Source organism: Salvia splendens, chromosome 19, assembly GCF_004379255.2.
Source record: "Salvia splendens isolate huo1 chromosome 19, SspV2, whole genome shotgun sequence".
NCBI classification, from domain to species: Eukaryota; Viridiplantae; Streptophyta; class Magnoliopsida; order Lamiales; family Lamiaceae; genus Salvia; species Salvia splendens.
The window spans coordinates 21,797,146-21,820,927 of record NC_056050.1 but is presented as its reverse complement, the minus strand read 5'-3'; the positions used below and the strand labels follow the sequence as shown (position 1 = coordinate 21,820,927).

General features: G+C 38.0%; 3 protein-coding genes across 3 annotated transcripts; 1 reads left to right on the top strand and 2 right to left on the bottom strand.

Annotated features, from left to right (window-relative positions):
• The first annotated feature begins 2,438 nt into the window (after window positions 1-2,438).
• On the top strand, window positions 2,439-4,943 carry LOC121778253. The gene is made up of 3 exons (XM_042175574.1): window positions 2,439-2,609; window positions 3,288-3,761; window positions 4,034-4,943. Exons 2-3 carry the CDS (start codon window positions 3,309-3,311, stop codon window positions 4,859-4,861), a joined length of 1,281 nt encoding a protein of 426 aa, XP_042031508.1. The 5' UTR covers window positions 2,439-2,609; window positions 3,288-3,308; the 3' UTR covers window positions 4,862-4,943.
• A 3,033-nt stretch (window positions 4,944-7,976) lies between these two features.
• Window positions 7,977-9,961, bottom strand: LOC121780138 (GTP-binding nuclear protein Ran1A). The gene is made up of 8 exons (XM_042177660.1): window positions 9,828-9,961; window positions 9,657-9,726; window positions 9,193-9,249; window positions 8,983-9,100; window positions 8,808-8,897; window positions 8,544-8,723; window positions 8,364-8,441; window positions 7,977-8,269 (listed from the first exon to the last, which is right to left on the bottom strand). Exons 1-8 carry the CDS (start codon window positions 9,828-9,830, stop codon window positions 8,200-8,202), a joined length of 666 nt encoding a protein of 221 aa, XP_042033594.1. The 5' UTR covers window positions 9,831-9,961; the 3' UTR covers window positions 7,977-8,199.
• A 6,665-nt stretch (window positions 9,962-16,626) lies between these two features.
• LOC121778530 lies at window positions 16,627-19,637 on the bottom strand. The gene is made up of 3 exons (XM_042175903.1): window positions 19,482-19,637; window positions 18,073-18,570; window positions 16,627-17,503 (listed from the first exon to the last, which is right to left on the bottom strand). Exons 1-3 carry the CDS (start codon window positions 19,555-19,557, stop codon window positions 16,965-16,967), a joined length of 1,113 nt encoding a protein of 370 aa, XP_042031837.1. The 5' UTR covers window positions 19,558-19,637; the 3' UTR covers window positions 16,627-16,964.
• Window positions 19,638-23,782: the final 4,145 nt, after the last annotated feature.

The window sequence follows — 23,782 nt, the reverse complement described above, 5'->3', positions numbered from 1 at the left end:
AATTAAATAAAATTTTCATAACGTGAGAGGTGCATCGTAGATGTAACAAAAATATTTTAAATTGTTAAAGAGTGAATTATCAAGATGCTAGCTAATTGGAGTAACTCTAAGTTTTCTTGAATTATGATTGGTCAAATTTAATTTATTCCAGCTGTAAATAAGTCGAATAATAATTTAGCTTTGTTTTAAGAATGATCAAAGTACGCATAATTCAATGACGAAGCGGCGTCAAAACACTTTGCACTATTATATTGGAAATATACTAAAAGAAAGCTTTATGTACGAGTATTTATGAATCCATGAACCACATAGTGATTTTTTTTCGTGATCTTATATAGTCGGTTGACGTATTTGGATTTTGCATGGTTTTAGAGGGTTGTCTTGGATGATTTTGATTATATTTCTATATTTTGGTATGTTTACATGTTTGTTGAGAAATGATAGAAAATGGATTAGAAAATGTACACAAAATATGTGGATGTACAACAGCCTTGTTTGAGTCAATGTTTCTCGCGATTTTGAAGTCTGATAAACCTCTAATACATATCATTCTCTTCGTCTTCGAAAGAGCTTCGCGTGGATATATTGCAGGCCTCAATCGGAGCTTTGTAGAGAAAGTTATGACCGTTACAAAAACTACTCGCTGTGCAAAAGCATTCAACCCGACGGGCCGACCCCTAACCCGAACGGGTCAGCCCGCCTAACCCGACAACCCGAACGGGTCAGCCCGAATGGCCCGATTTTAAATTCGGGCTGCGAAATTACAACCCTAACCCTGTATTTTTATCGGGTTATTCGGGCCGATCCACGGGTTCGGGTTACATTGACATCCCTATATGCAGGGTAAATCCTCTCTATTTAAAGTATGGCTGTGACAAATTTATAAACTTAAATTAAGAATGAATACAATCTATTAATAATTAATTAATTGATAATTATGACGGTCAAGCTGCACTCGAGTTTCTGAATTTGTGGTTTGTAGTTTGTAGTTAGGATTATATGCAAATTCATGCACGTGTTTTAATAAAGAAAAATGAATGAGAAAAAAAAAATTCAAACATCAAAGGTTCAAACATTAGAATACAGATTACTAAAAGTCTTAACATTTGCAGAGATTTATTCTGGTTTAGCTTTTACACGACATATCCTCTTCAACATTCAATTCCATATTTTCACTATTTTGATTCCAAAAATAAATTCTTCATAGCGTTATGTTCACATGATCACGGATTCACACATGAACAAAAATGAAATTCCATACTATAATTTATTCCCATTCATTTGTATGAAGAGCAAAGAGCAACATCACTTTGTTTCCACAATTTAAGAACAAACTGCATCCTAATTCATTAATTAATTTTTTGAATTTACAGATATAAGTCAGACTGTCAGTTGATTACTTTGAAGAAAGTAATACTCCTTACTAGTAAAAATATTGTTGCGCCACGCTATAAATTTACAAATATTTAATTACTTATATTACATAAGTTTAATATAACTAAACATACCACAATATTTTAGAATCTGGTGTTGTCTTGTACGCTTTTAATTAATTTGGAGATATAATGCCAACATGAAATTTTATTAAATCAGATTATCATCTTTAGTTCTTTGTGTTGTGGGCCTTTGGCCGACAAGATTATTAGCGTTCCTGTGTAATCAAGATTGGGCCTCGACCCACTAGCCCAATACTAATAGGCCCAATCTTGAACCTAATTTATACAACTGCTTATTCAAAACAATCCGAATTGGAAATAAATTTGTGTCAATCTTACCATAAGTGTACTTCATAAAAAAATAATCATTAAGTGGAATTTATAACATTTTATTTCATAAATCGAAAACTTCATATTGGTAGGTATATTTGTACTAATTAGGTAACTAAATGGGATTATCAATATGAATTTTGAGATAGACTCACTGCACATATTGAAAACTTAGTAGAAAGAAGATAATCCCTAGTTGAGGTTTCAGAAGGCCCAACATTCCAGCAACTCATTTCACTCACATATACAAGTTGAACTCATGCTTCACTAACTTTTTTCTACTCATTTTTCTTAACATTTCTTAAAATGCGTGCCGAAAAGAAATGAGACTCATATTCGCGGACGGATGGAGTACTTTTTTTATCCATTTAAATTGACATTTTATTTTTTAAATATTCCATTTAAGGTAATACAGTACATTATCATTCTCTATTATTCAATCTCAGTTTAACACATTAAACAACAATATATAAAATCTTAATACAGAAAAAAAACGCATAATTAATCATGTTAGGCTCATAATAAAAGAACGTGTATCGTGCACGGCTGAAATGGGCGCGTGATGGCATGCAATTCGCACCATGACCGTTTTTTAATGGTTTGGATTGAGTTTTTAAATCAATATTCTTGATTTATTCGAAATATATACTGAATTTTAATAAATCAATTTTTTTAGCTAAATTTTCACCAAGAACAACAGATACAATACATTATTCAAAGAGAAGGAAACAAACCCTAGTGAAATCAGAGTTGTGTTTTGGAAGAAGTGATCAAATTCAGGGATCAATTTCACCTGATCACAACTTCTCACCTCCAGAATTCGCTTTAATTTTGAGGAAAAAGGTCAGTGGTTTTCTAATTTTAGGGTTTCATGTTCTTTGCTTTCAAATGCTAAATTGATCAATGTTGAGTAGTAGCTTTTGGGGGTTTTAACAAATTTTGACTCTTTATTACGCTTTGGATCTATATTCTTGATTATTTCGTTGAATTTCCCCTTTTTATTGATATTGTGGCAAGTCTAACAGGTTTCTATATATTTCAAACTTTTCTGTAATTAGTTTAGTTTTCAAATGTTGAATTCTTGAAGATTATCATGATAAACTGTTTAAAGTTGTTATGAATTACTGATTTTGTTCTGGGAATTAAAATCACAAATCATTTTCATCTCACTAGTCAATTCTTTCCGATCAGCTTGATTTTCAGCAGAAATGAAAAATCGTGATTTTTCATTGATTTCTCCTGGAAAATCTAATGTTTCACTTGCCCTTGGCGTTGAAAAAGAAAACTACATTTGTAATTAAATCTAGCAATGAATTGATTATCTTGTTTTTTGTGTGAAGGTTAGACTTTTGATGTGATTGAATATATGCTCTCTGTTTTTACTTTTGTTTTTTGTGAATCTTGAATACAGTAAGATCGAAGTCAAAATTTACTCTAAATCTAATCACTGTCAGTTTTGAATTTTGATTCTCCAAATTTATATGCTATTAATGGCATTATGTCGTTTTCTTGCTACCACAGGCTTTGCTATTTGGGATTCTGATGATGAAATTTAAGAAAGGGGATAAGGTGGAGGTTATGAACAATGAAGAGATTCCAGTTTCATGGCATGTTGCTGGGGTTTTGTCTGCCGATCGAAATACGTATTGTCTGAAATATGATAGCTATCCTGGTATGTCGAGTGAACACAAGGTGGAGACAGTTCCAAGGATGTTTGTAAGGCCGTGCCAGCCATTGGTGCAAGGTGTCGAGGATCACGTAGCTGGAGATGTCGTGGAGACATTTCACGAATGTGCCTGGAAGGCTGCTGCTATCTTGAACGTATTGCAAGGCAAAAGAGGAAATACAAGCAAGAAGATTTCCCTCCGAGCAGCTGCAATCCAGAAACGGTATTTGGTAAGGCTGCTTGGGTGCTCCACGGAATCTGTTGTTGATGGATCAAACATTAGGAGTAAGCAGACATGGCACGAAGGCAAATGGGTTCTGTTTGAAAAGGTAGTTTCTGTTTTTCCATAGCTCTTGTGTTTCATTAACATCTCACCGTCATTTCTGTGCACATGCTACCTTTTTGGATTCTTCCCCGTTGCCTTGGCTTTTTTGACATTTAATGACATTGATTTTTGCGTCGCCTGCATAATTTTAGCAATCAATTCAAGAAGTTAACTTGTAGTGCGCTCCAAGTCTCTGGTGTATTTGTTTTTTAAGTCATTTCTTGCTAATATATTCTTCTCTAATGCCTCTGATCTCCTGGTTTATATTGATTGCAGAGTTCTCGAGGAGCTGAGGCTGTTACAACTAGCAAACCATCAACTTCGGTTTGTCATCAGAATGTGAACTTCAAGATCCCTCTACCAAAAGCAAGGGCTAAGAAGACACCTCCAAATAATTGCATCAATATTTTGGATGAGTCTCGATTTATGGAATCTCATCATGATTCAAGGTCGCTAAAGAGGATGTCCCCTTATGGCTCTTCTACCAATGAAACGCATGACAGACCTAGCCAAAAGTTACGAGCAATTGAGAAAGACGGGAGGAAACAAAGACTGGCTGCTGCCCCAGTGTTCGAAAAGGCAGGTTCTGTTTCTTACCCAAGAAAGATTTCAGGTGAGAAAAACTTACATGCTTCCCTCAAAATTATACCGAGTTCATTCAGTCAAATGGTGAAGGTGAAAGTGAATGATGTTCCTGGAATCAGACATACGCAATCGAATAGTTCATACAGTGATGCCTCCTCTGTGGGTAGTTGTAGTATAACTGATCGGAGTCCAAGCAACTTTGACATGCCTTCTATCTACCCAGTTTCTCGAGAAACAGACACCGTTGATAGTGATGCTGAGTCTAGTAATTGTTCGGGATTTGAGAGGAAAAGTAGCTCTCATCATCCTCCAAGAGAGGAAGTAGGAAGCAGTATCCGTAGGTTAGAGTTGCAAGCTTATCGCAGAACTCTAGAAGCTCTGTACGCCTCAGGTCCCTTAAGTTGGGATCAGGAATCAATGTTGACAAATCTTCGTATCATGCTCCATATTTCAAATGATGAACATTTGACAGAGCTGAAGTACTTAATATCTGCTAAAATTTCTGTAAGTGTCAGATAACTATAGTTTTTTTTACTGTATGTATTCTGCTGAGCATATTTTTGCAGAATACCAGGTACAATACAAGGTTACATTTCTTGTTTTTTACATCCTAATTTTGTGGCATGTGCTTTTCATTTTCCTGGGTGCTTAAAATTGGTTATATTTCTTGAACATTTTGGTTAATGTCACATTTTAATATCAGAAATGTATATTATAGGAATGGAAATCAGCAAATTTATGAAGGTGAAAGTAGTAGATTCTATGTTCTTTTCCCCGAAAATGAATATTTCTTGAATAGAAAGTTAGAAAAACAAAAGAATAGTCTGCACAGAATTTGATCAAACTTCAAACAAATACTTCTGCTTAAAGAAAGAAAGTATATTACAATTTACAAACGCGGGTTTCAGGAAAGTCGGATTAATACTTTGATTTTTCTTGACTCGGTTGACCTTATAACTGGTCAAAGTTGGCCTTGATTATGTAAACACTAGATTAATACTACTAATAAAGTTAATTAAATAATTAGTACAAATTCCTAATTGTGACTTATGTAATTATTTAAAAATAATATCTCTAACCGATATTTTACAAAGAATTTATCATGGAAACCTAGTTGTTGTAGTAATTTATTAAAGACTAAAGTCTCAAAATGGTCCTTAACATATTGCGATTTTTTTATTTTGGTCCAAAACATTATCTTTTGAATTATTCTGTCCCTCACATTTGAAAACGGGTCACATTTGGTCCTTTTTGGAAGGTTCCGTCAAATTTTTGACGGCTTTAATTACCAGGTCACAAATCCATCACTAATCCGTCACTAACGCCGCCCTCAACGCCTCCTCCACCGGCCGCATGTCCGCCGACGAGCTTAACACCGTCGCCGCCAAATCAACGACGAGCCAATTGATTTCAACTGCCTATCCGCCAAAAACTACGTCAAAATCCGCCGCCACAAGTAGAATTTATGGATCCACCACGCCGACGCCGTCTCCGGACTAGCCATCGACGGCGATCGCGGCGAGCTCTACTCAATCTCATGGGATAAGAGCTTCAAAACGTGGAAAACATCTTCTGATATGGCTTGCATCGACTCCGTCGGTTCAGCGCATTCCGAAGCCGTGAACGTCGTCGCCTCCTCCGGTGGAATCGTCTACACCGGCTCCGCCGACGGGAAGATCAAGGTATGGAGAGCCTCCGCCTCCGGCGACAGGAGAAAACGGAGCTTGAAGAAGACGCTATCGAAGCACGATTCGAGTGTGAATGCTCTCGGGCTGACGCCGGATGGGGCGGGGTTGGCCTCCGGCGGCGGCGGCGGAGTGATTCTGGTTTGGGAGAAGAGAGACAACGGCGGCGACGATGAAGAGATGAATTTCTTCGTTGCTTGCTGCTTGAAAGGGCATAAAGGGGCGGTGTTGAGCTTGGTTTGTGTTAGTGACGGATTTGTGACCCGATAATTAAAACCGTCAAAAATTTGACGGAATCATCCAAAAAGGACCAAATGTGACCCGTTTTCAAATGTGAGGGACCGAATAATTCAAAAGATAATGTTTTGGACCAAAATCAAAAAATCGCAATATGTTAAGGACCATTTTGGGACTTTAGTCTTTATTATAGTACTATGATAAATAAGACTTCCAAACTCTAGCACTACTAGACTTGAAGACATTAATTAAATTAAAGCTAACAACAAGCTTTAATTAATTAATTAATTATTATGTACTAATATCTTAAACATGAACAAATTAATTTAACTAAAATGAACCTAAATTATGATAAATTGGATTTTGACGAAAAAAATTGATACTTTCTCTGTCCTTGAAAAGTAAACACTATTTCTTTTTTAGCCTATCCTTGAAAAGTGTGAACTTTCTAATTTTGGAAATTCAACTACATTACTAATAAAGTGGACCCTACTCTCTACTAACACTACTCCACTAATTTTTCTTTATATCTCTCTTACTTTACCAATAATATATTAAAACTATCTAACCAAATGGTTATACATTACTTTTCATGGATGGATGGAGTATTAATAACAATAGTTACACTAGTTAACATCTTAATAGACTTCAATTAACTAGAGCTCAATTTAATTAAGTTATAAGTCCATGAGACTCCGTCCACATCTCTTTAGATCCACAACATAATCCATCCGTATTATTCTCTCTGTTCCACAAGTATATGCATATTTGGTTGGATATGAGTTTTAATGCATAATTGGTAAAGTAAGAGAGATAGAAAGAAAGAAAAAATAATTAAAATATTGTTAATAGAAAATGGGTCTCGCCTCATAAGAGAAAATAATTTTCAAAATTAGAAAGTGCATACTTGATATTTTTGTATAATAGACTAAAATGGAAAGAGTGCACACTCTTATGCAACGGAAAGAGTATACAAGTGGTAGGAGAGGGTGAGAAGAAACGCAAAACATCATAAAATCAGAACTTTTGTCTTCCACTCGTAGATTTTCAAAAAAATCTTCCTCTCTGACTCTCTCCATTTGCGATTTTCAAATTCTCCCGACTTATGTTATATATGTAACATATTACACACATCAATATTCAAAATTGGAATAAGAGAATGTGTTAGAAGATCTAAGGTCCATATATTATTGATGATGTGAAGGAAGTTGAAAGTCTTCTTCTATACATAAAAAGAATATTAGAGATCAAAAAGTTTAATTCTTTGATTTCAGATTTGTCTATCAATCAACTTTCATTTAGTTATCAGCTTAATCTTTGCTACGCCCTCGGCGTTTGATGATTGGACGAGATCGAAACTAAAAGCTCAAGAAATGAATTGAGATGATCACGACAAAAGCAAAAGTAAAGAATCTATGAGGCGATAAATTAAGGCAAGACTCGAGAGTACTACGTGTGTTTAACAAAAGATAAAATAATAGTAGTAATGTGGATTTTGATTCTTTAGTGCAGATACATGGGCACCTATTTTCAATGTTTAAAGTTTTCAAAAGTTGAAATTAAGCCTTAAAAAAAATGCGCACTCAAAGCTCCATGACCGGAGGTACTAATGTAATAAGATACTCAGTTAAAAACCATGAAGCCAACACGACATACGCATCAATCACCCAGTTTGAACATCCATGATAAAGAGTGTATCGTGGAAATCATCAGAACTTAAATGTGAAATGGATTAAAAAAACACCAAATTAAACAACCAAAGAGCTAATCTGAAAATGTGAACTACATGCAAATCACATTGAATCTGAAGATAAAATCATCTTCCCTCAACCTACTCAAATCACAATTCAAAGTCCTAAGTATGTCATTTAATCCTCTTATATTCCCTAAATCGGAAGGTTTCTGGGACACCATCACAACTCATGAGACAACCACTTAGTCAAATGCATCATCATCGTCATCCGGAAGGGGCTGATGAACCGCTTCTGCTAGCTCGGCTTCATGCCTGCAAAATATGTTTCAAGGTTTAACATATCATCAACATAAAGCCATATATTGTAATACAACTATGGTAGGTAGGAGAGGGGGCAGATATATACTGTTGCTGAGCAACCAAATCGATCTGAACTTCCGGTGGAGCTAGAGCAGGCGACTCAACAAAGTGCAAGTTAGGATCACTGCAACCAAAGAAAGATGTTATCAAAGATAACCCATATAATTGCTTCCAACTCACTATGTAGTTGTATTAGCACAAATATTTGCAATATAGAGGTAATTACCCAGCGAGCTTCCTAGCCAGATAAAGGAAGGGCTTCTCGAAGTTGTAATTGCTCTTGGCCGAAATTTCATAATACTGCAAGTTCTTTTTCCTGTGGAAAGTAACCTGCTTGGCCTTCACTTGCCTGTTCTTGACATCAACCTTGTTTCCACAAAGCACAATTGGGATGTTCTCACACACACTGAAATTTTACAGCAGCAAAACGTTAAAATATGATGCAGCAAAACTTCATTATCAGGATAACAGTCTAGTAAGCAACACATACCGGCAAAGATCACGATGCCATGTGGGGACGTTCTTGTAAGTTAACCGAGCAGTTACATCAAACATGATAATGGCACATTGTCCGTGGATGCTGCATCATTTCAAATTCATCACCATCAACCAACCAAATTCTATTAGACACTCATGCATAGTGGATGATTACACAAATTACTTACTAGTATCCATCTCTCAAACCACCAAACTTCTCCTGACCAGCAGTGTCCCAGCAATAAAATCTGATCTTCCCACAGTTGGTGAAAAAATCAAGAGGATGGACCTCCACACCAATTGTAGCTGTTCAAAGAAGTCTCTTTGTCAATATAAAAGAAAAGGAAAACATAAAATGATAGTATACACTGAGATTATTGGCAAGGTTAATTTCTTACGTTCATATTTCTTCTCGAATTCACCGGTGAGATGCCTCTTTACAAATGTAGTTTTCCCTGCCATCAAATTACAGGGATATACCATTGATCAGTAAGCTCTTTCTTCTAATCATTGATCAACTTATTAAACTAAACTAAATAGAACAACGTTTCTACAAACTGAACTTCGAATCACATTAATTCAAATAAGCAGTCACTGAGTTCATCCTAAATAAAAACCAAAAAGAAAAACCTAAGGTTACTAAAAACTATACATTCAAAAATAGTAACAATTAACAATACATTGTAAAGAAGCGCAATTGCTTAACCATGAAATCAATGCTAACTGATCTGACGACACAGAGATGAAGGCACAGCTTTTCCAAAATCACATGAAAACAACAAAATTTGAAACCATGCATCTAAGCAATTAAGCAAATACATGAAAAAAAAGCTCAGATCAGGATATAAGTCGAATTAAATACCTGTACCGCCATCGCCAACAATTACAAGCTTGAAGTTTGGGTAATCCACAGTCTGCTGATTCGGCAGCGCCTAAAAATTCACGAAAAAGGTAAACAATCACAAACCGTAGAAAGAAAAATTCATCAAAACACCGAATCGAGCTTGAATTTCGAAATAAGCTGGCTGATTACCATTTGATATCTCGCTGATAGAGTAGGCAAGATACGGGGAGAGAGATATTGTTGTGAGATTTGAGCTGTGAGTGAGTTTTGAGCTGTGAGTGAGTGAGTGTATATATTCTGGAGCCCTAAAAACGTAGCGTAGATTTGCGTTGGGGTTTTTGAATTTACGCCAAGTGGAACTGCTTTAAGCTGACGCGATCATCTCAGCCGTCGGATCAAAGCTGGAGCGTCATCACCTGCTAGCCACGTGTTTATTGAATTTGGATTATGAATGGAAGGAAAGGAGCATATTGGTCTTCTAGAATAATTGGTTTGGGCCTCCAACATATATTGTGTCAAAAGAATTGAATTTGGGCTGAGATTTGAGCCTCCTCTTTAATTTAATATTCCATTTTTTTTATCGTCTATTTAATCAATCTATTTTTATTTTAGAAAATTTCATACTATTTTTTCTATTTCTTTTACTATTCTAGTTTTTTTTTTCATTAATTATGCATTAAACTCATGTCGCTTTATACATACACAAATACATCTAGGGATGTTAGTGCAGCATGTAATTCATGGGTTGGCTCGAATAGTCCGTTAAATTTAGAGGGTTAGGATTGGAAATTTTCAACCCGTTAAAAATACAACCTGATCAGCCTGCACCTAATTAACTCGTAACCTGAGATTCTAGACCTGAAACACGATGGGCTGACCTAGTGAGTTGGTCTAAGTACAACTATTGTCTATTATATCTTCATGTTTGACACATAAAAAAAACTTCAATTTTATGTATAATATACATATATATTTAATTTTTATTAATATAATACTAAAAGATAAATAAATTAAATATTTCATAGTACTAACTAAAAAAATATTCTAATTCTAAAATATGCTTTAAAAATTTTCAAAATATATTTAATTTTTACTTTATTTATATAAATATAAAATTGGTAATATGTAATTATGTTTGAGTTTAAACATTGTCTCAAAATTATTGTTATCTATGTCCTATAATAGGAGTCATATTTGGTATGGGCATGAGTTTAATAAATGTAAAGAATAGTGAGTTGAAAAAGTTAGTGAATATGAGACCCACTTTTTTATATTGATTTTATAATAAAATGTGAATGAAATAAGTTAGTGGAATGTGGAATCTATTTACCATTTACAATAAAAAGTGAAACAAGACTCTTATTATTGGAGGAACCGAAATGACAAAATGTGACTCTTATTGTGGGATGAGGGTGGCATGATTAAGAGCAACCACAATAGTGGACTAGCCGGTGCCCTAGCCACCGGCGTGCAGCTACGTTTTCGGCTAGTCCGCTATTGCGCTCGGCTAGCTGAGAGGAGGAGAGAGAAACTTCCTAGAGATAGGGCATGGCCGAGCCGGCTGGGCGGTGGCTAGGGCGCCTATTGCAGAGTAATAGGCGAGCCGAGCCAATTTTTCATTTTTTTTATATTTGTTTCTACTCTACATATGCAACTTATTGCACTTCATTTTTTTAATATTTGATAAACACCGACAATTAAAATGAATTAAATTGGAGGCTAGGGCATTGGCTAGGCTGTCGGAAAGCTAGGTCATTGGCTAGGTTGTTGGAAGGGCATGATGTGGCAGGAGGAGTTTAAGCTGAGTTATTGCTAGGTTGTTGCTAGTCCATTACTATTGTGGATGCTCTAAATGTTATAGTGCATTCTACAAATATGACTAATTTTCATTATTATATATTGGATTGACCATATGTTAGTTTTATCGGTGGTAGACTGATTAGCTCGCTGGGCTAACCCAAAACTCAAAGATTTAAGATTAAAGTTGAATATTTATAACCCGATTTGTCCACACCTAATTAACCTGTAAGGAGAATTGGCCCAATTAAACCCACTAGACTAACATCCCTAGATACAACATCACTACATGAGAAGAGCGAAACTTGTGTTAACACGAGTACACGACCTTACTTGATAAAAATTCGATTCCACGCGACACGAACCCTACAAAGTTTTAGTTCTCAAAATTTTAAAACTAAAGAAAAACAAGTTAACTTGATACTTACACTCCATGAAATTATCTCAACATGAACATTATAATACTTGAGAATAAATATATTCCCTCTATCCAGTGGCGGACGCAGAAATAAATTTTGGCAGGGGCTTCCCTAAAAAATTTCATACTCCCTCCGTCCCCTAAAATAGAAATTCTTTTGTTTTTTTTGTCAGTCCCCTAAAAATAGAAACTTTCCCTTTTAGGAAATTTTTTTCTCTCATTAAGGATCCATTTTCCACTAACACTTTTTATTTCTATTCATTTCTTATTTTACCAATTTTGCATTAAAATTCGAGCAGGTGAACAATGGGACATTTATTCATGGATGAATATAATTTTATATTAACAAAAAGAAAAATAAAATTGTTGTGTTTGTTTTGCTAAAGCATTAAGTATCTAATAGTATTACATAAAAAATGCATAATTATCTCGTAAATTTTAAAATTTGAATATAAATATATGAACTTTTGATTTTTATAACTTTTCTCCTAGATCTAAAATCAAAACATAGGTGGCAAATTAAAGCTTATGTGGCAATCAAAACTACACAAATATGTTCATATTAATTAAAAATATGAATTTGAATTTGTGAACTATGACAAAAGAAAAGGAAAAAACTGACCTGGCCTAACCCATTAAAGTGGTAAAGAAGACAAGTTGTAATTCTCGTTTGAAATTTGTGGGAGAAAAATTCAATAATTTTTTGTTCTACCGTTTGGAATAAATTTAAATGGAGTGTGGCTGTATAAGGGAAAAACTTTTTTAGTTTTCGGTAAATTACGTTGTTCAATAGAAAAATGTTTCTTGCAAATTTAGGAAACAATTTTTAAAATTTTATTATTATAAGTAAGATCATTAAAATGTAGTTACACTTGCAAGATCGTGCCACCGTTTAACTAGGGAATAGGGATTCACTTTTTCAATATTATTATCATATTGTATTCATTTAAGTTTAACAGCTTTTATTTATTTCTATCTTCTTCTTCCCATTATATGCGGTTGCCATGGTTCCAAGACGTTTTCTCAGTGATTTTATTTTTTTCAGCCCCTCCTTCCCATTAAATCTTCTTCCCATTAAACCCCAAAGATATTAGCTTGGGAAGGGCTTAAGATAATTTCTAAGAAAGTTGAAATTTTTTATAGTATAAATTTATTATAAAAAAAAAAGTTTGGGAGGGGCTTAAGCCCCTCACCCCCTCCACTTGTGTCCGCCACTGCCTCTATCTCTAAAAAGTTGACAAAGTTGTATATGACCGGAGTTTTAATTTGAAATTGGTAAAGTAAAAGACAAGATAAAAAAAAAGTATAGAGAGAGGGAGAAAAGTAGTGTAAGTAGTGGGAGATGGATCCTCTGCTATGCTCCCACCACATGGAGTGTTGTGCTCTCACAGCACAATTTAAAAAAAAATTAATTAATATTTTATTTTATTAATAAAAAATTGGGTTGTGAGAGAGCACAACAGGGGATCCATTCCAAGTAAGTAGTGTTAGTTGATTATGGGGTCCATGTGTTTGCTGAAAACTTTCTTTATTGACCTTTATTATTATATAGCTATGCGCCTTTGCTGATAGAGACCCCGACATGGCGACACCGCAACCAGACGACGAGCAACCCAGCCATGCAGACGATGGCAGTATTGAACAAGAGGCAACGATGAGCAAGTCAAGAGGAAGAGCTGAAAGCACCATTCGCAACAAGAAGGACCGTCCGAAGCGTGTGTCGTCAAGGCTGGCGCATTTCAAGGATTACACGACTTATTGAAGATAGAGATGAATTAGTTGTTGAGTTATTTTATTTTATTATTTGCTATGCTTTTATTTTCCTTTTTGAACGCTTATTTTTAGGATAGATTTTGATAAATCTTTTTGGGTTTTCTTCTTGATTCTTTCCCGAATCGTATAGTCGAATCAAGCAGGGTTCGATCTCTATAAATACTAGAGATCATTAGAGAGTCAAAATATCGAGAATTGAGAAATAAAATATCTTCTTTCTCGGTTCTTCTCAAACCCTAGCGCGGCTTGGGTGTTGATTTTTCGTCCCTTTACACAAACAAAGCAGGTGCTCGATCTCCAATAGGCTCTCAGCGCCTATTATTTGCACTAGATAATAACGACATTGATTCACACTCTAGCCTAGTTGTCATTGAAAACGAAAGCAAATTAATAGATTACTCACCTTAACTAAACGTGCACAAACCGAACCGGACCGGCGGTTAACCGCCGGTCGGGCCCGCCGGTTCATGAACCGGAACCGAGCCCGGAACCAGCGCTTTGAACCGTCCGGCAGTTTCCCGGGTCTTAAGGGCCGGTTCAGGTTCGCAAATTTCTTGAACCGTGAACCGGCGGTTCGGCGGTTTGAACCGCCGGTTCAACGGGTCAAATAGTGTTCAGTAGGCTAGGGGTTCGTAGGGGTTCAGGTAGGGTGTAGGCTAACCGGCGATTTTCGTCAGAAACCGTCGGTTTGGCAGCCGTTTTTTTTTTCATCCAATTTTACTCCTATAAATACCCCACTTCTCCTTCATATTTCCTTACCCCATTCTTGTGTTAACAAGGATTTCATTCTCAATCCAATTTTACTCCTATTAGCAATGCAGTTAGATTAATTCATCAAAAGCCACCTATTGGCAAAGCATGGAAGAAATATTGCCATCAAAAGAATGTCAGGTACACGAATTTTACTATGGATGTGTCTCATAGATGGAATTCGACATATGATTGTCCGAATTCTACTTTGACACATAAAGATGCTTTATGTGATTTTTATAGAACTAATCCCTACCGTGATTTATATCTTTCGCATAGTTGTTGGGATAACAGTTTGGCTTTATTTAAATTGTTCAAATATTTTAAAAATGCTACTGTTGAATTGTCGGGTGTTTATTATTGCACTGCTGTTCGTGTTTTGGAGCATTGCATGTACATATCCCTTGGTTTTAAAACTGCAATGAAAAATGCTTCCTCTTCTCCCGAGTTAATGTCTGTTTTGTATTATATGATTGAAAAATGGTTCAAGTATTTCAGTGAGATTCCTAACGTGTTTTTGATTGCAAAGGTATTGGATCCAAAATGGAAATTAGCAGGTACCTCTAGAATTTTAGATTTTTATTATAACAATTTGAGTTCAATTGATCTTGGTCCCCTTCAAGCAATCCAATCCGATACCAGTGACGAATTTGGAGTCGACCTCTCAGAAACCTTTCAAATAAACCTCCCGGACCGGTCAGTTGTGCAACAAAACCTCGAGTTTAACTTGTGCTCTCTCTACACCGAATATGAAACCAAGTATAACACCACTCACCAAGTCAGAAGACCCCCTCCTCCACAACATAACTATGGCTTTGCATTTCAAGCCGATTATGATGACCCCAACGCGCAATCCCAACTAGCCGACCTATACAACTACAGCACCGGCGGAAGGTCCTCAGGTATGGTCAGTGAATTAGATTTATATTTTGATTCACTCTTTTCCTTTGGTGATGAAGGTCCTACTCCTCCCGCCCAAATCGACGTCCTCGATTGGTGGGGAACCCACGAGAAATATTTTCTCATCCTTGCTTCAATGGCCAAGGAGATTTTTTCTGTTCCGGCTTCCACCGTAGCCGTCGAGTCCGCTTTTAATGTTGGCTCGCGCTTGTTGGATGAATCAAGAAGTAAGCTCTCGACGAAAAATATGGAAGCTGTGATGTTACTTGATGATTGGGCCAAAGCTGACGTCCGAGAACAAGAAAATGATTGGGATGATCGTCAAGAGGGATCACAAGATGAATTCACCGGGGATGAAGCTTAGGCCAACCGTCAACCGCCGCCGACCAAGCCAAATAGGTAAGTAAGGTAAGAGAACTACGTGGACTTTGATTCCCTAATGCAAATGAGCAATTGGGATACGTAGGCACTTCAACTTATATTTTAAATTTAAGTTGAGCTCAAGTCCTTTTTCTTTTATTTCTTTTTTTTCCCATTAATTCCTACTTTAAAAATATGCAAATACAATTACATAATTGTATTTGTATATACTCTAGTCGATGAAGTATATTTCTCTATACGGCTAAATGAGGGAAACTTTTGACAATTCTACTATAATTGTTGATTGTTAGACGAAACTCAACATTTAAAGTTGAATTGCTAAAGGTGTCCTTAATTTAGTTATGTAGAAAGATCTTCTTCGCCAGTTAAGAGTATATATATAATACACTTATACGTTTAAGAACTTCAACGTCGTTCTTGTCATTTGTAATTAGTTGTTGACTAGTAGTCTCATTTGTATTTAAATTTTGTTTAAGACTTCAAGACCGGCATATGTTTTCGATTTGTAATTGTTGTAACTTGTAAACATGCAATTTCAATAAAATTGCAACTTTAGTCGTATTTTTTTCAATTTTATTTACTCACATTTCATACCTAAACAACTTTGAAAGTGTAATGTAATTTGATTAAAAATTGAATAGTTGAAAAATGCAAAAAAAAAAAGTCGACGAACCGTCGAACCGGCCCGGAACCGGCGGTTCAAGCCGAAAACCGGCGGTTTTGAACCGCCGCGTAAACCGCCGGTTTTTTGAACCTGAACCGGAACCGCCGGGAGCTAGGCTGGCCGGTTCAGGTTCAAGCATTTCCTGAACCTTGAACCTTGTGCATGCCTAACCTTAACATAATAGAGATAAAATTAATCACTAGTAACATTTAAAAGTTAGCTAATCGTTTTATTCTACCTCTTACATTCCAATTTATTGAAATTAAGCTCACAATACAAAAGAAAAATGATAGGAAGAACATGAATATCATTGTATAAGTATTGGCCCCTTCATTTTATTCTCATCAACTCAACCTCAGCCACACACTTAAATAGACATACTGAATGTAGATATCAATCTCTGCCAACCTCCATGGCAAAATGATAAAACCACATCACTCTCTTCCCACCAAATCCCTTTCCCATTTATTGGGCTTAATAATGCACCTGAAAACTAAATACCACTCCTCTATATATACTGTTACATCTTAAAAACTTGGGATCTGGCAGAGTATTGATAGCACCAGATCAAAATGCAAAAATAACAAAACAAAATCAGCATCCATTGTAGCAACAAGAAATAGTACTACTCTCAGTATATCCATCAAGCCAGCCTCCTCGGGTGGCGGACGCTGAGCAGCTTCACGTCGTCCACAACGGGCCCACAGAGGGAGGCGTAGTCGTCGCTCCTCATGTGGTAGTAGGTGCTGAGGAACATGATCCTGGTGCGAGCACTGACTGCAACGAACCTCAGCACAGCGCGCTTGTATCCACCCTTGCCCTTGGACTCATAGGGGACCTTGAGGGTGTCCCTCCCGGCAAACGCCTCAACGATCATGGATCCCTCACAGGCGTTGCTAGCGTCCCCAACCGCGAATGTCAGCTGGTAGGTCTTGCCGATGATGGTCCTGGCCACCTGCGCGATGGCGCTCTCTTTTCCCCCCACGAGCTCTATAGCCCTCTGGCCGTGTGGGACTGAGAAGTGAGCCGCGTCAATGTACTTCACGGCCTTGAGGGACTCGACCATCCAGGCCGGGAGGGGAGAGTTGTCGTCCTCTATGTTTGGTGGGATTAGGACTCCCCAGCTTGTGTTGGGGAATATGTAGGCACCTTCTTCAAAGTCACCATTTTTCAGCAGATTCTCTGCAAACAAGTTGCTATGTTATCATCTTACCTCTAAAAATGCAATCAAACAAACAATCAAGAAAGTTGCAAGAATAAATACAAAGAACGCATTAGAACTATATACAGTTAAAAAATGTAATCTTGCAACAAGTCAGAGTTGGAAAGTAAATTCATTTGAGTAAAATTGAATCTTGCTACAAGACAGTTTGAAAGTAAATTCATTTGAGTAAATATGGAATCTTGCAACAAGACAGAGTTGGAAAGTAAATTCATTTTGAGTAGTCAAAAAAGAGCAAATCCCATATCCTGTCTCCTTCCCCTCAACAAGTAGGACCAAAACATTTTTGGCAACTTGTCGATTGATAACGACAGATAATGTCCGGAGGCAGAGGAGATGGGGAGGAAAAGTCATAAGCTTTGTAAGCTTGTAAGAAGCATCATACAGATAATGTCCAGTGACCATGGTTTTAAATTACTAATTAATCTGCCTAATTTACATATGCAATTGATGTAACCAAGCATATAGTCCAAAACCATTGCAAATAGTTCCATAAGCTGATAAGCATTGGTGGAATGAGTGAACTTACGGTTTGTTGGCCTCGGGGGGTATAAAGCCCGAATTGCTATTGAATCAATGAGAGGTCCACAGGCGGGATCCTCCTCAACGCCCGGGTTGTGGATGAGGATCTCAGCCACGGTGTAACTTGTCTTGAACGCCCACGCATACGAGTCCCAGCCATTGCTGCTGTACAATGTCTGGATTGGCAGGACTCCAAAGTCGGGCGCTACAGAGACGTTCACCCTCTCCTCCTGAGCACATGTCCGGGCAGCACTAAACGTTAGTGAATAGAACATCCCCTTTGTGACATTGATCAGTTGCTTGATCGAGGCCTCGTTCCCCAGCCTCACAGCAGCATATCCCTCTGGCACCACCAGTAGCATGTCGCCTTGCTGCTGCCCGGCCTTGATGTACTCAACGAAGCCGGATATCTGCCATTTCGGGATGGCGTGGGGCTTGAGCACAATGGTGCCATTGAGGTCAGAGGCGGATGGAGCCATCTCGAAGTTGCCATTGTCTAACAGCCCTGTGGTTCAGATTAACCAAGTAACTACTTAGCTTCAAAAAGTTTATGATTCAAGAATTGAAAAAAGGAAAATGAATTAGCCTCATAACAACATCTCTATCACTTTTGGTTTCTTGATAGGAATTTAGAATGTGGAGTAACATGCTAAGGGGGCAGCTGCACACATCAACTAGCAAGACCAGCTGTAGGTATTAACCTCAATTGTCTCTCTCTCTCTCTCTGTGTGTGTGTGGCATGTGCAATCGCATGTGATGGAAATAGGATTTTCATACTCAAAGAATAATCATCCTAAACAACAAAATATCAAATGGGAAAAAGGCTTATTGGTAGAAATCTATGATTCTTGCCCTTATAATAAGCTTTACAGTGCAGCATCCAAGAATGTTTGTCACACTAGTTAATCAATAAGTAGCACATGGATTCACATATAATAGGGCTAAATCACAGAATTATATATACTTTCCACAAATCCAAGAACGTGATGCTTTAATTCTGGATGCCTCTGTGTCATTCTCAGGAGAGATCAAAATTATTTATTTTCCCCAAATGTGATAAGATTTATAAATGTATGTTTGGTTTCTCGAGAAGTAAACCATATTAATGCTAGTATGGTACGAAACATGAATAATTTAGTTGCATTTAACATATCATTAAATTGCCAGAGTAAGCATGTATTTTGCAACATTATGGTTTGCAAAACACACACACACACACACACACAACAAAACTTAACCCCAATCTGCAGAGAGGCAAAACAATAATGAACAAAGTCTACAAATCTTGAAAAATCCAGTTTCCATAGCTTAGTTCCCGAATCCAGAGAGTTCCCATGTATCAAGTTGAAATTTTTAGAAAAGGGAAAAGGAGATGAAGAAGAAAATATAAGCAAACTAGAAATGTCTGTCTCTTACCATCTCTGAAGGCAAAAGCATGGTGGGAAGCAGCAGCTAAGAACAACAGCACCGACAGAGCAGTGAAGCTCCCCATTTCTTGGCTCACTCTTTTGTACAGAAAAACTACAGCGAGAAGGAAATAGAATTATTGAGTTTTTGGTGTCTGATTTCAAATTGTATTGAGAGACAGCCTTTTTATGCATGCCACCGCTCCAAACTAGCCTCAACTTTTCAATTAATTACGTTGTTGCCCAAATCTTACGTTAACATTTCATCTATTTATTAGTACGATAAGAAAACTCCACCAATTATGGTTGTTTTGTGTTGTTAAATCAATTCATGTGCAATACTTTATAAACCACACTAAAAAATGGTTTAAATAAAGTCATGCTTTAAGGTAAGATTTTAAATTTTAATAGTAAAATTAAGAAATTGAAATTACAAATTGCGATCGAGTTTTTTGGAGCATAGCATGAGAGGTCTGTTCTAGCACATGGGTTCATTTAGTGAGTTATCAATTGAAATTTTGTGTTCTGTTTAGGGAAAGCAACCACCAAATTTGTGGACTGCACTTACATTGTTTCATTTTTATTTTTCATAATTGTATCCTATTATATGATAGATTACGAATTTATAATCTTTATATCTAACATACTAATTCTGATCTTTCGTCTCTCAGTATAATTTTTCTTCCTTTGTTACTCTTGCATTGTTACTCATTTGTGACTTGTGAGCACCGATCTCTTTAGACTATATTGACATTATTTTTTTTACATATTTATGTTAATTCTAATACATTAGAAAATATTATTAACTGTCATTAGAAAATTTCATTTGTTTATATTCTCTAAATTGTGGAGTAATACTCTCTCCGTCACGGACTACTCGCACATTTCCTTTTCGGCACGGAGATTAAGGAATGAGTGTATAGCAAAGTCAACAATTGCGGCTGTAGGTGATAATTTTTACTAAAAATGGAAAGAGTGCAAATAACTTGGGACGCCCAGAAAGGAAATAAGTGCAAGTAGTCCGGGACCGAGGGAGTACTATTGTAGGAGTATTAGAAAATATTTTGATAGAATCAATTTTGGATTTCCAAATTTAGAATCTGAAATTGACAAACTTAGAAATTGTCCGATAGCAAATCCATGTGCATGATTGAACGAAAGTCAGATTTAGTCAGAAAACTAGCCTCGAAATGCTCTCTGCACTAGGCAAAATGGCAAACAAATAATGTGGATGGGGATTAACCATTGTTTCATTTGTTTTAGACTACATGGTCAATAAGTTTAATTAGTTAAATTTATGAGCATGCTAGCGTGCATTTTACGATAAAAACAATTTAATTTTTGTATAATACTAGTACTATAAAAAAGTAAAAGAACTGGTATGTTATGTCGAAGTGAAATTAAAATGAATACTACTAGTACAATGTCACTCTTCACATTCGAAACGTGTTGTTTCAAATTCCAAAAGTACTCTAATAAATATATTTACCATGATTACATCATACTCCCTCCGTACCCTAAATATTGTTCCAATTTGACCTGACACGGGTTTTAAGAAATGTAATAAAAAGTGAGTTGAAAAAATTAATAGAACTTGGATTCTACTTTTATATATTAATTTTATAATAAAATGTGAGTATGAATGATTTAGTGGAATATGAGAGCATCCACTATAGGCGGATGCTTTCAATCGCCCCGCCCCATTTTTTTGTCCACAGCCCCACTTTTTTGTCGATAGCCCCAATTTTTTCCTCCACTGCCTCACTATAGGCGGACACTTCCAATAGCCCCAAAATTTTATAACCAATTTTTATTTTACTTTTTTCGTTGAAGTTTTTAAATCAGCTGAATTGAAATATTTACAAAACGAGGTAATTGAGACCGAATATTCGTTGTATTGGCAAAGGTAAAATTATACAATGAACGTAAAAAAAATTATAAATAAAAACGCCGCCACCGTCTAATCGGTGGAGTCGTCTGATTCCTCTTCCTCATCTCCGTCGCCTTCTCCATCGCCTTCAACGTCTCCCTCGTTGCCGCCGGCATCCGCTGCCCCAGGACCCTCATCAGCCAAGCGCAGACGGCGCTGGATCCGACGTATGAGGTCGGAGTATATATTCTTGATGTACGGGTCGGTTGCCGTCTCGTATTTGCTGCATGCATCATTCAATTCGTGCGCCAGCTGCACATATACGGTATCCTTCAAGACCGCACTGGCAAAAGGGGCCCTTGAAGGAGGTATAGACGCGGGCTGCGGGGCGCGATCCAGAAGCCGACGACGATCGACGGGAGGAACCGCCGGCTTCTCTAGCGCGTCTGATAGAGGCACGTAGTTCCGGAGGGCGGGCGCGCCTAGAGTGTGTAGCGGAGGGCTCTGCGGCTTGCTCTTTGTTCAGGTCGAACGATTGCGAGCCGCTGCCGCTGCTGTAGTCCCCGGCAATGTTGTGTCTTGTCCGCTTCGTCGCCGGACTCTGCTCTTGGGCACAGATGGCCTTGAATTTTGGGCAGTCCTGGAGAACTAGAAACTCCTCCCACATTGTGAACTTCGAATTGTCAAACGTGCGGTATTGCTCCATCGAAAGTTCTTTCACGTCAGCCTCGCTGCGGCCACTCTCTGCATGGAGCAGGTTGTTCTGGTATATGCCCGCGAACCGCCGGGTCGCCGGCAGAATCCTAGACCACTTCTTGCGGAGCTGTTCCCCGTCACGCGGGTGGGAGTCGCGAGGTTTGAACTCGTTGTACACCTGCATGACGCGCTTCCAAAAGCTAAACTCGGTCTGATCGGTGCCCAATATGGAGTCTGATGTGGCGGCATCCCACGCCCTCGCCACAGCAACGGACTCCGCTTTGGTGTAGTGGATGGGCTTTTTTTTTCCGACTTGAACTGAGCCGCTTTGCGAACCGCCACCGGAGCCGACGCCGCTGCCCGATCCGCCGGATCCGCTGACATTGCCCGATCCTCCACCGCCACCGCGTTGGGACCCTCCGACTCTCGTCGTAACGGGCGTATCCGGTACGCCGGAACTGAGCAGATCCATCATCGTATCCAATGCGTCTTGATCTGCATCGGTGAAAGGAGATTGACTGGATTGGAAAGGGGTCTCCGGACGGGGATGGTTAAGAGAGTCGAGGTTGGGTCTGTAATCTCCAAACGCCGAGCGGCTCAGATTCCTCGGCAAAGGTTGGGTGGGAGAATACCTCCAAGGCTGAGATGGTGGCGGAGTTGGACTCGAGGCCCATGCCGGGGGAGGTTGATTCCAACTCCATGGCTGAGACGGAAAGCCGCCATATCCCGACGGTACGCCACCATATCCCGACGGTACGCCGCCATATCCCGACGGCTGGGAAGGATTGCCACCATATCCCGATTCGTGCGAGCCGGGGGATTCGTCGTCTCCACCGTGTATTTTTTAGAGTGAAAGTGTAGATAGTGATGTGTGAAAATGAAGTGTGTGAAAGTGTGTAAAAATGGATGGTGGAGGAGGAGTATTTATATATGTAATTTTCGAAAAAATTTTTAAAAAAAAATAATCAAAGGGGGCGGACGTGCATAGCCCGTCGCCCCACTATAGACCGCCCCACCCATCGCCCCATTTCGCCCCGCGGCCCCCACCATCGCCCCGCGATCGCCCCGTAGGAGGCGATGCCTCTACCGCCCCACCCTCGCCCCATTTTTCTTGTCTGCCACGGGGCGGACGTTTGCTGCACTATAGACCGCCCCACAATAGCCCCAAATTTTCGTCCGCCCCATTCTCTCCTATAGTGGATGCTCTGAGGTCAACTACCAAAAAATGGTAAAATGTGAAATGAGACAAATTTTGTGGGACGGACAGTAATGAAAAATGGGACGAACTTTTAGGGACGAATGGAGTACAATTTTCAACATAATTTATTTACTCATTATCTGAATTTTATTGTCACTCATGACTTACACTCCAGTGGTCGTCTCATTCGATCTTTCACGGGAAGGCGATTTTGAGGCCGAACCTTTCCTATTTTGATATATTGTACTCCCTTCGTCTCAGAGAAGATGACCCCTTCCTTGAGAGGCACGAGATTTTATGTAGGAGTAACTTTATTTTGTGTGTTAGACTATCTCCAACCATACTTCAAAAATGAATTTTGGTGTAGAAATCTTCTCCAACCATACACCAAACTCAAACTTAAACTCATTTTTGGTGTTTTTTGTGAAACACCAAATATGGTGTTACTGCAAAATTTTTGTGAGACAAAAACTCAAAAATGGTGTAAATTTTAATTTTGGTAAATGGTAGGAGTAAAACTATTTTTTAGTGTGACGTATACCCAAAA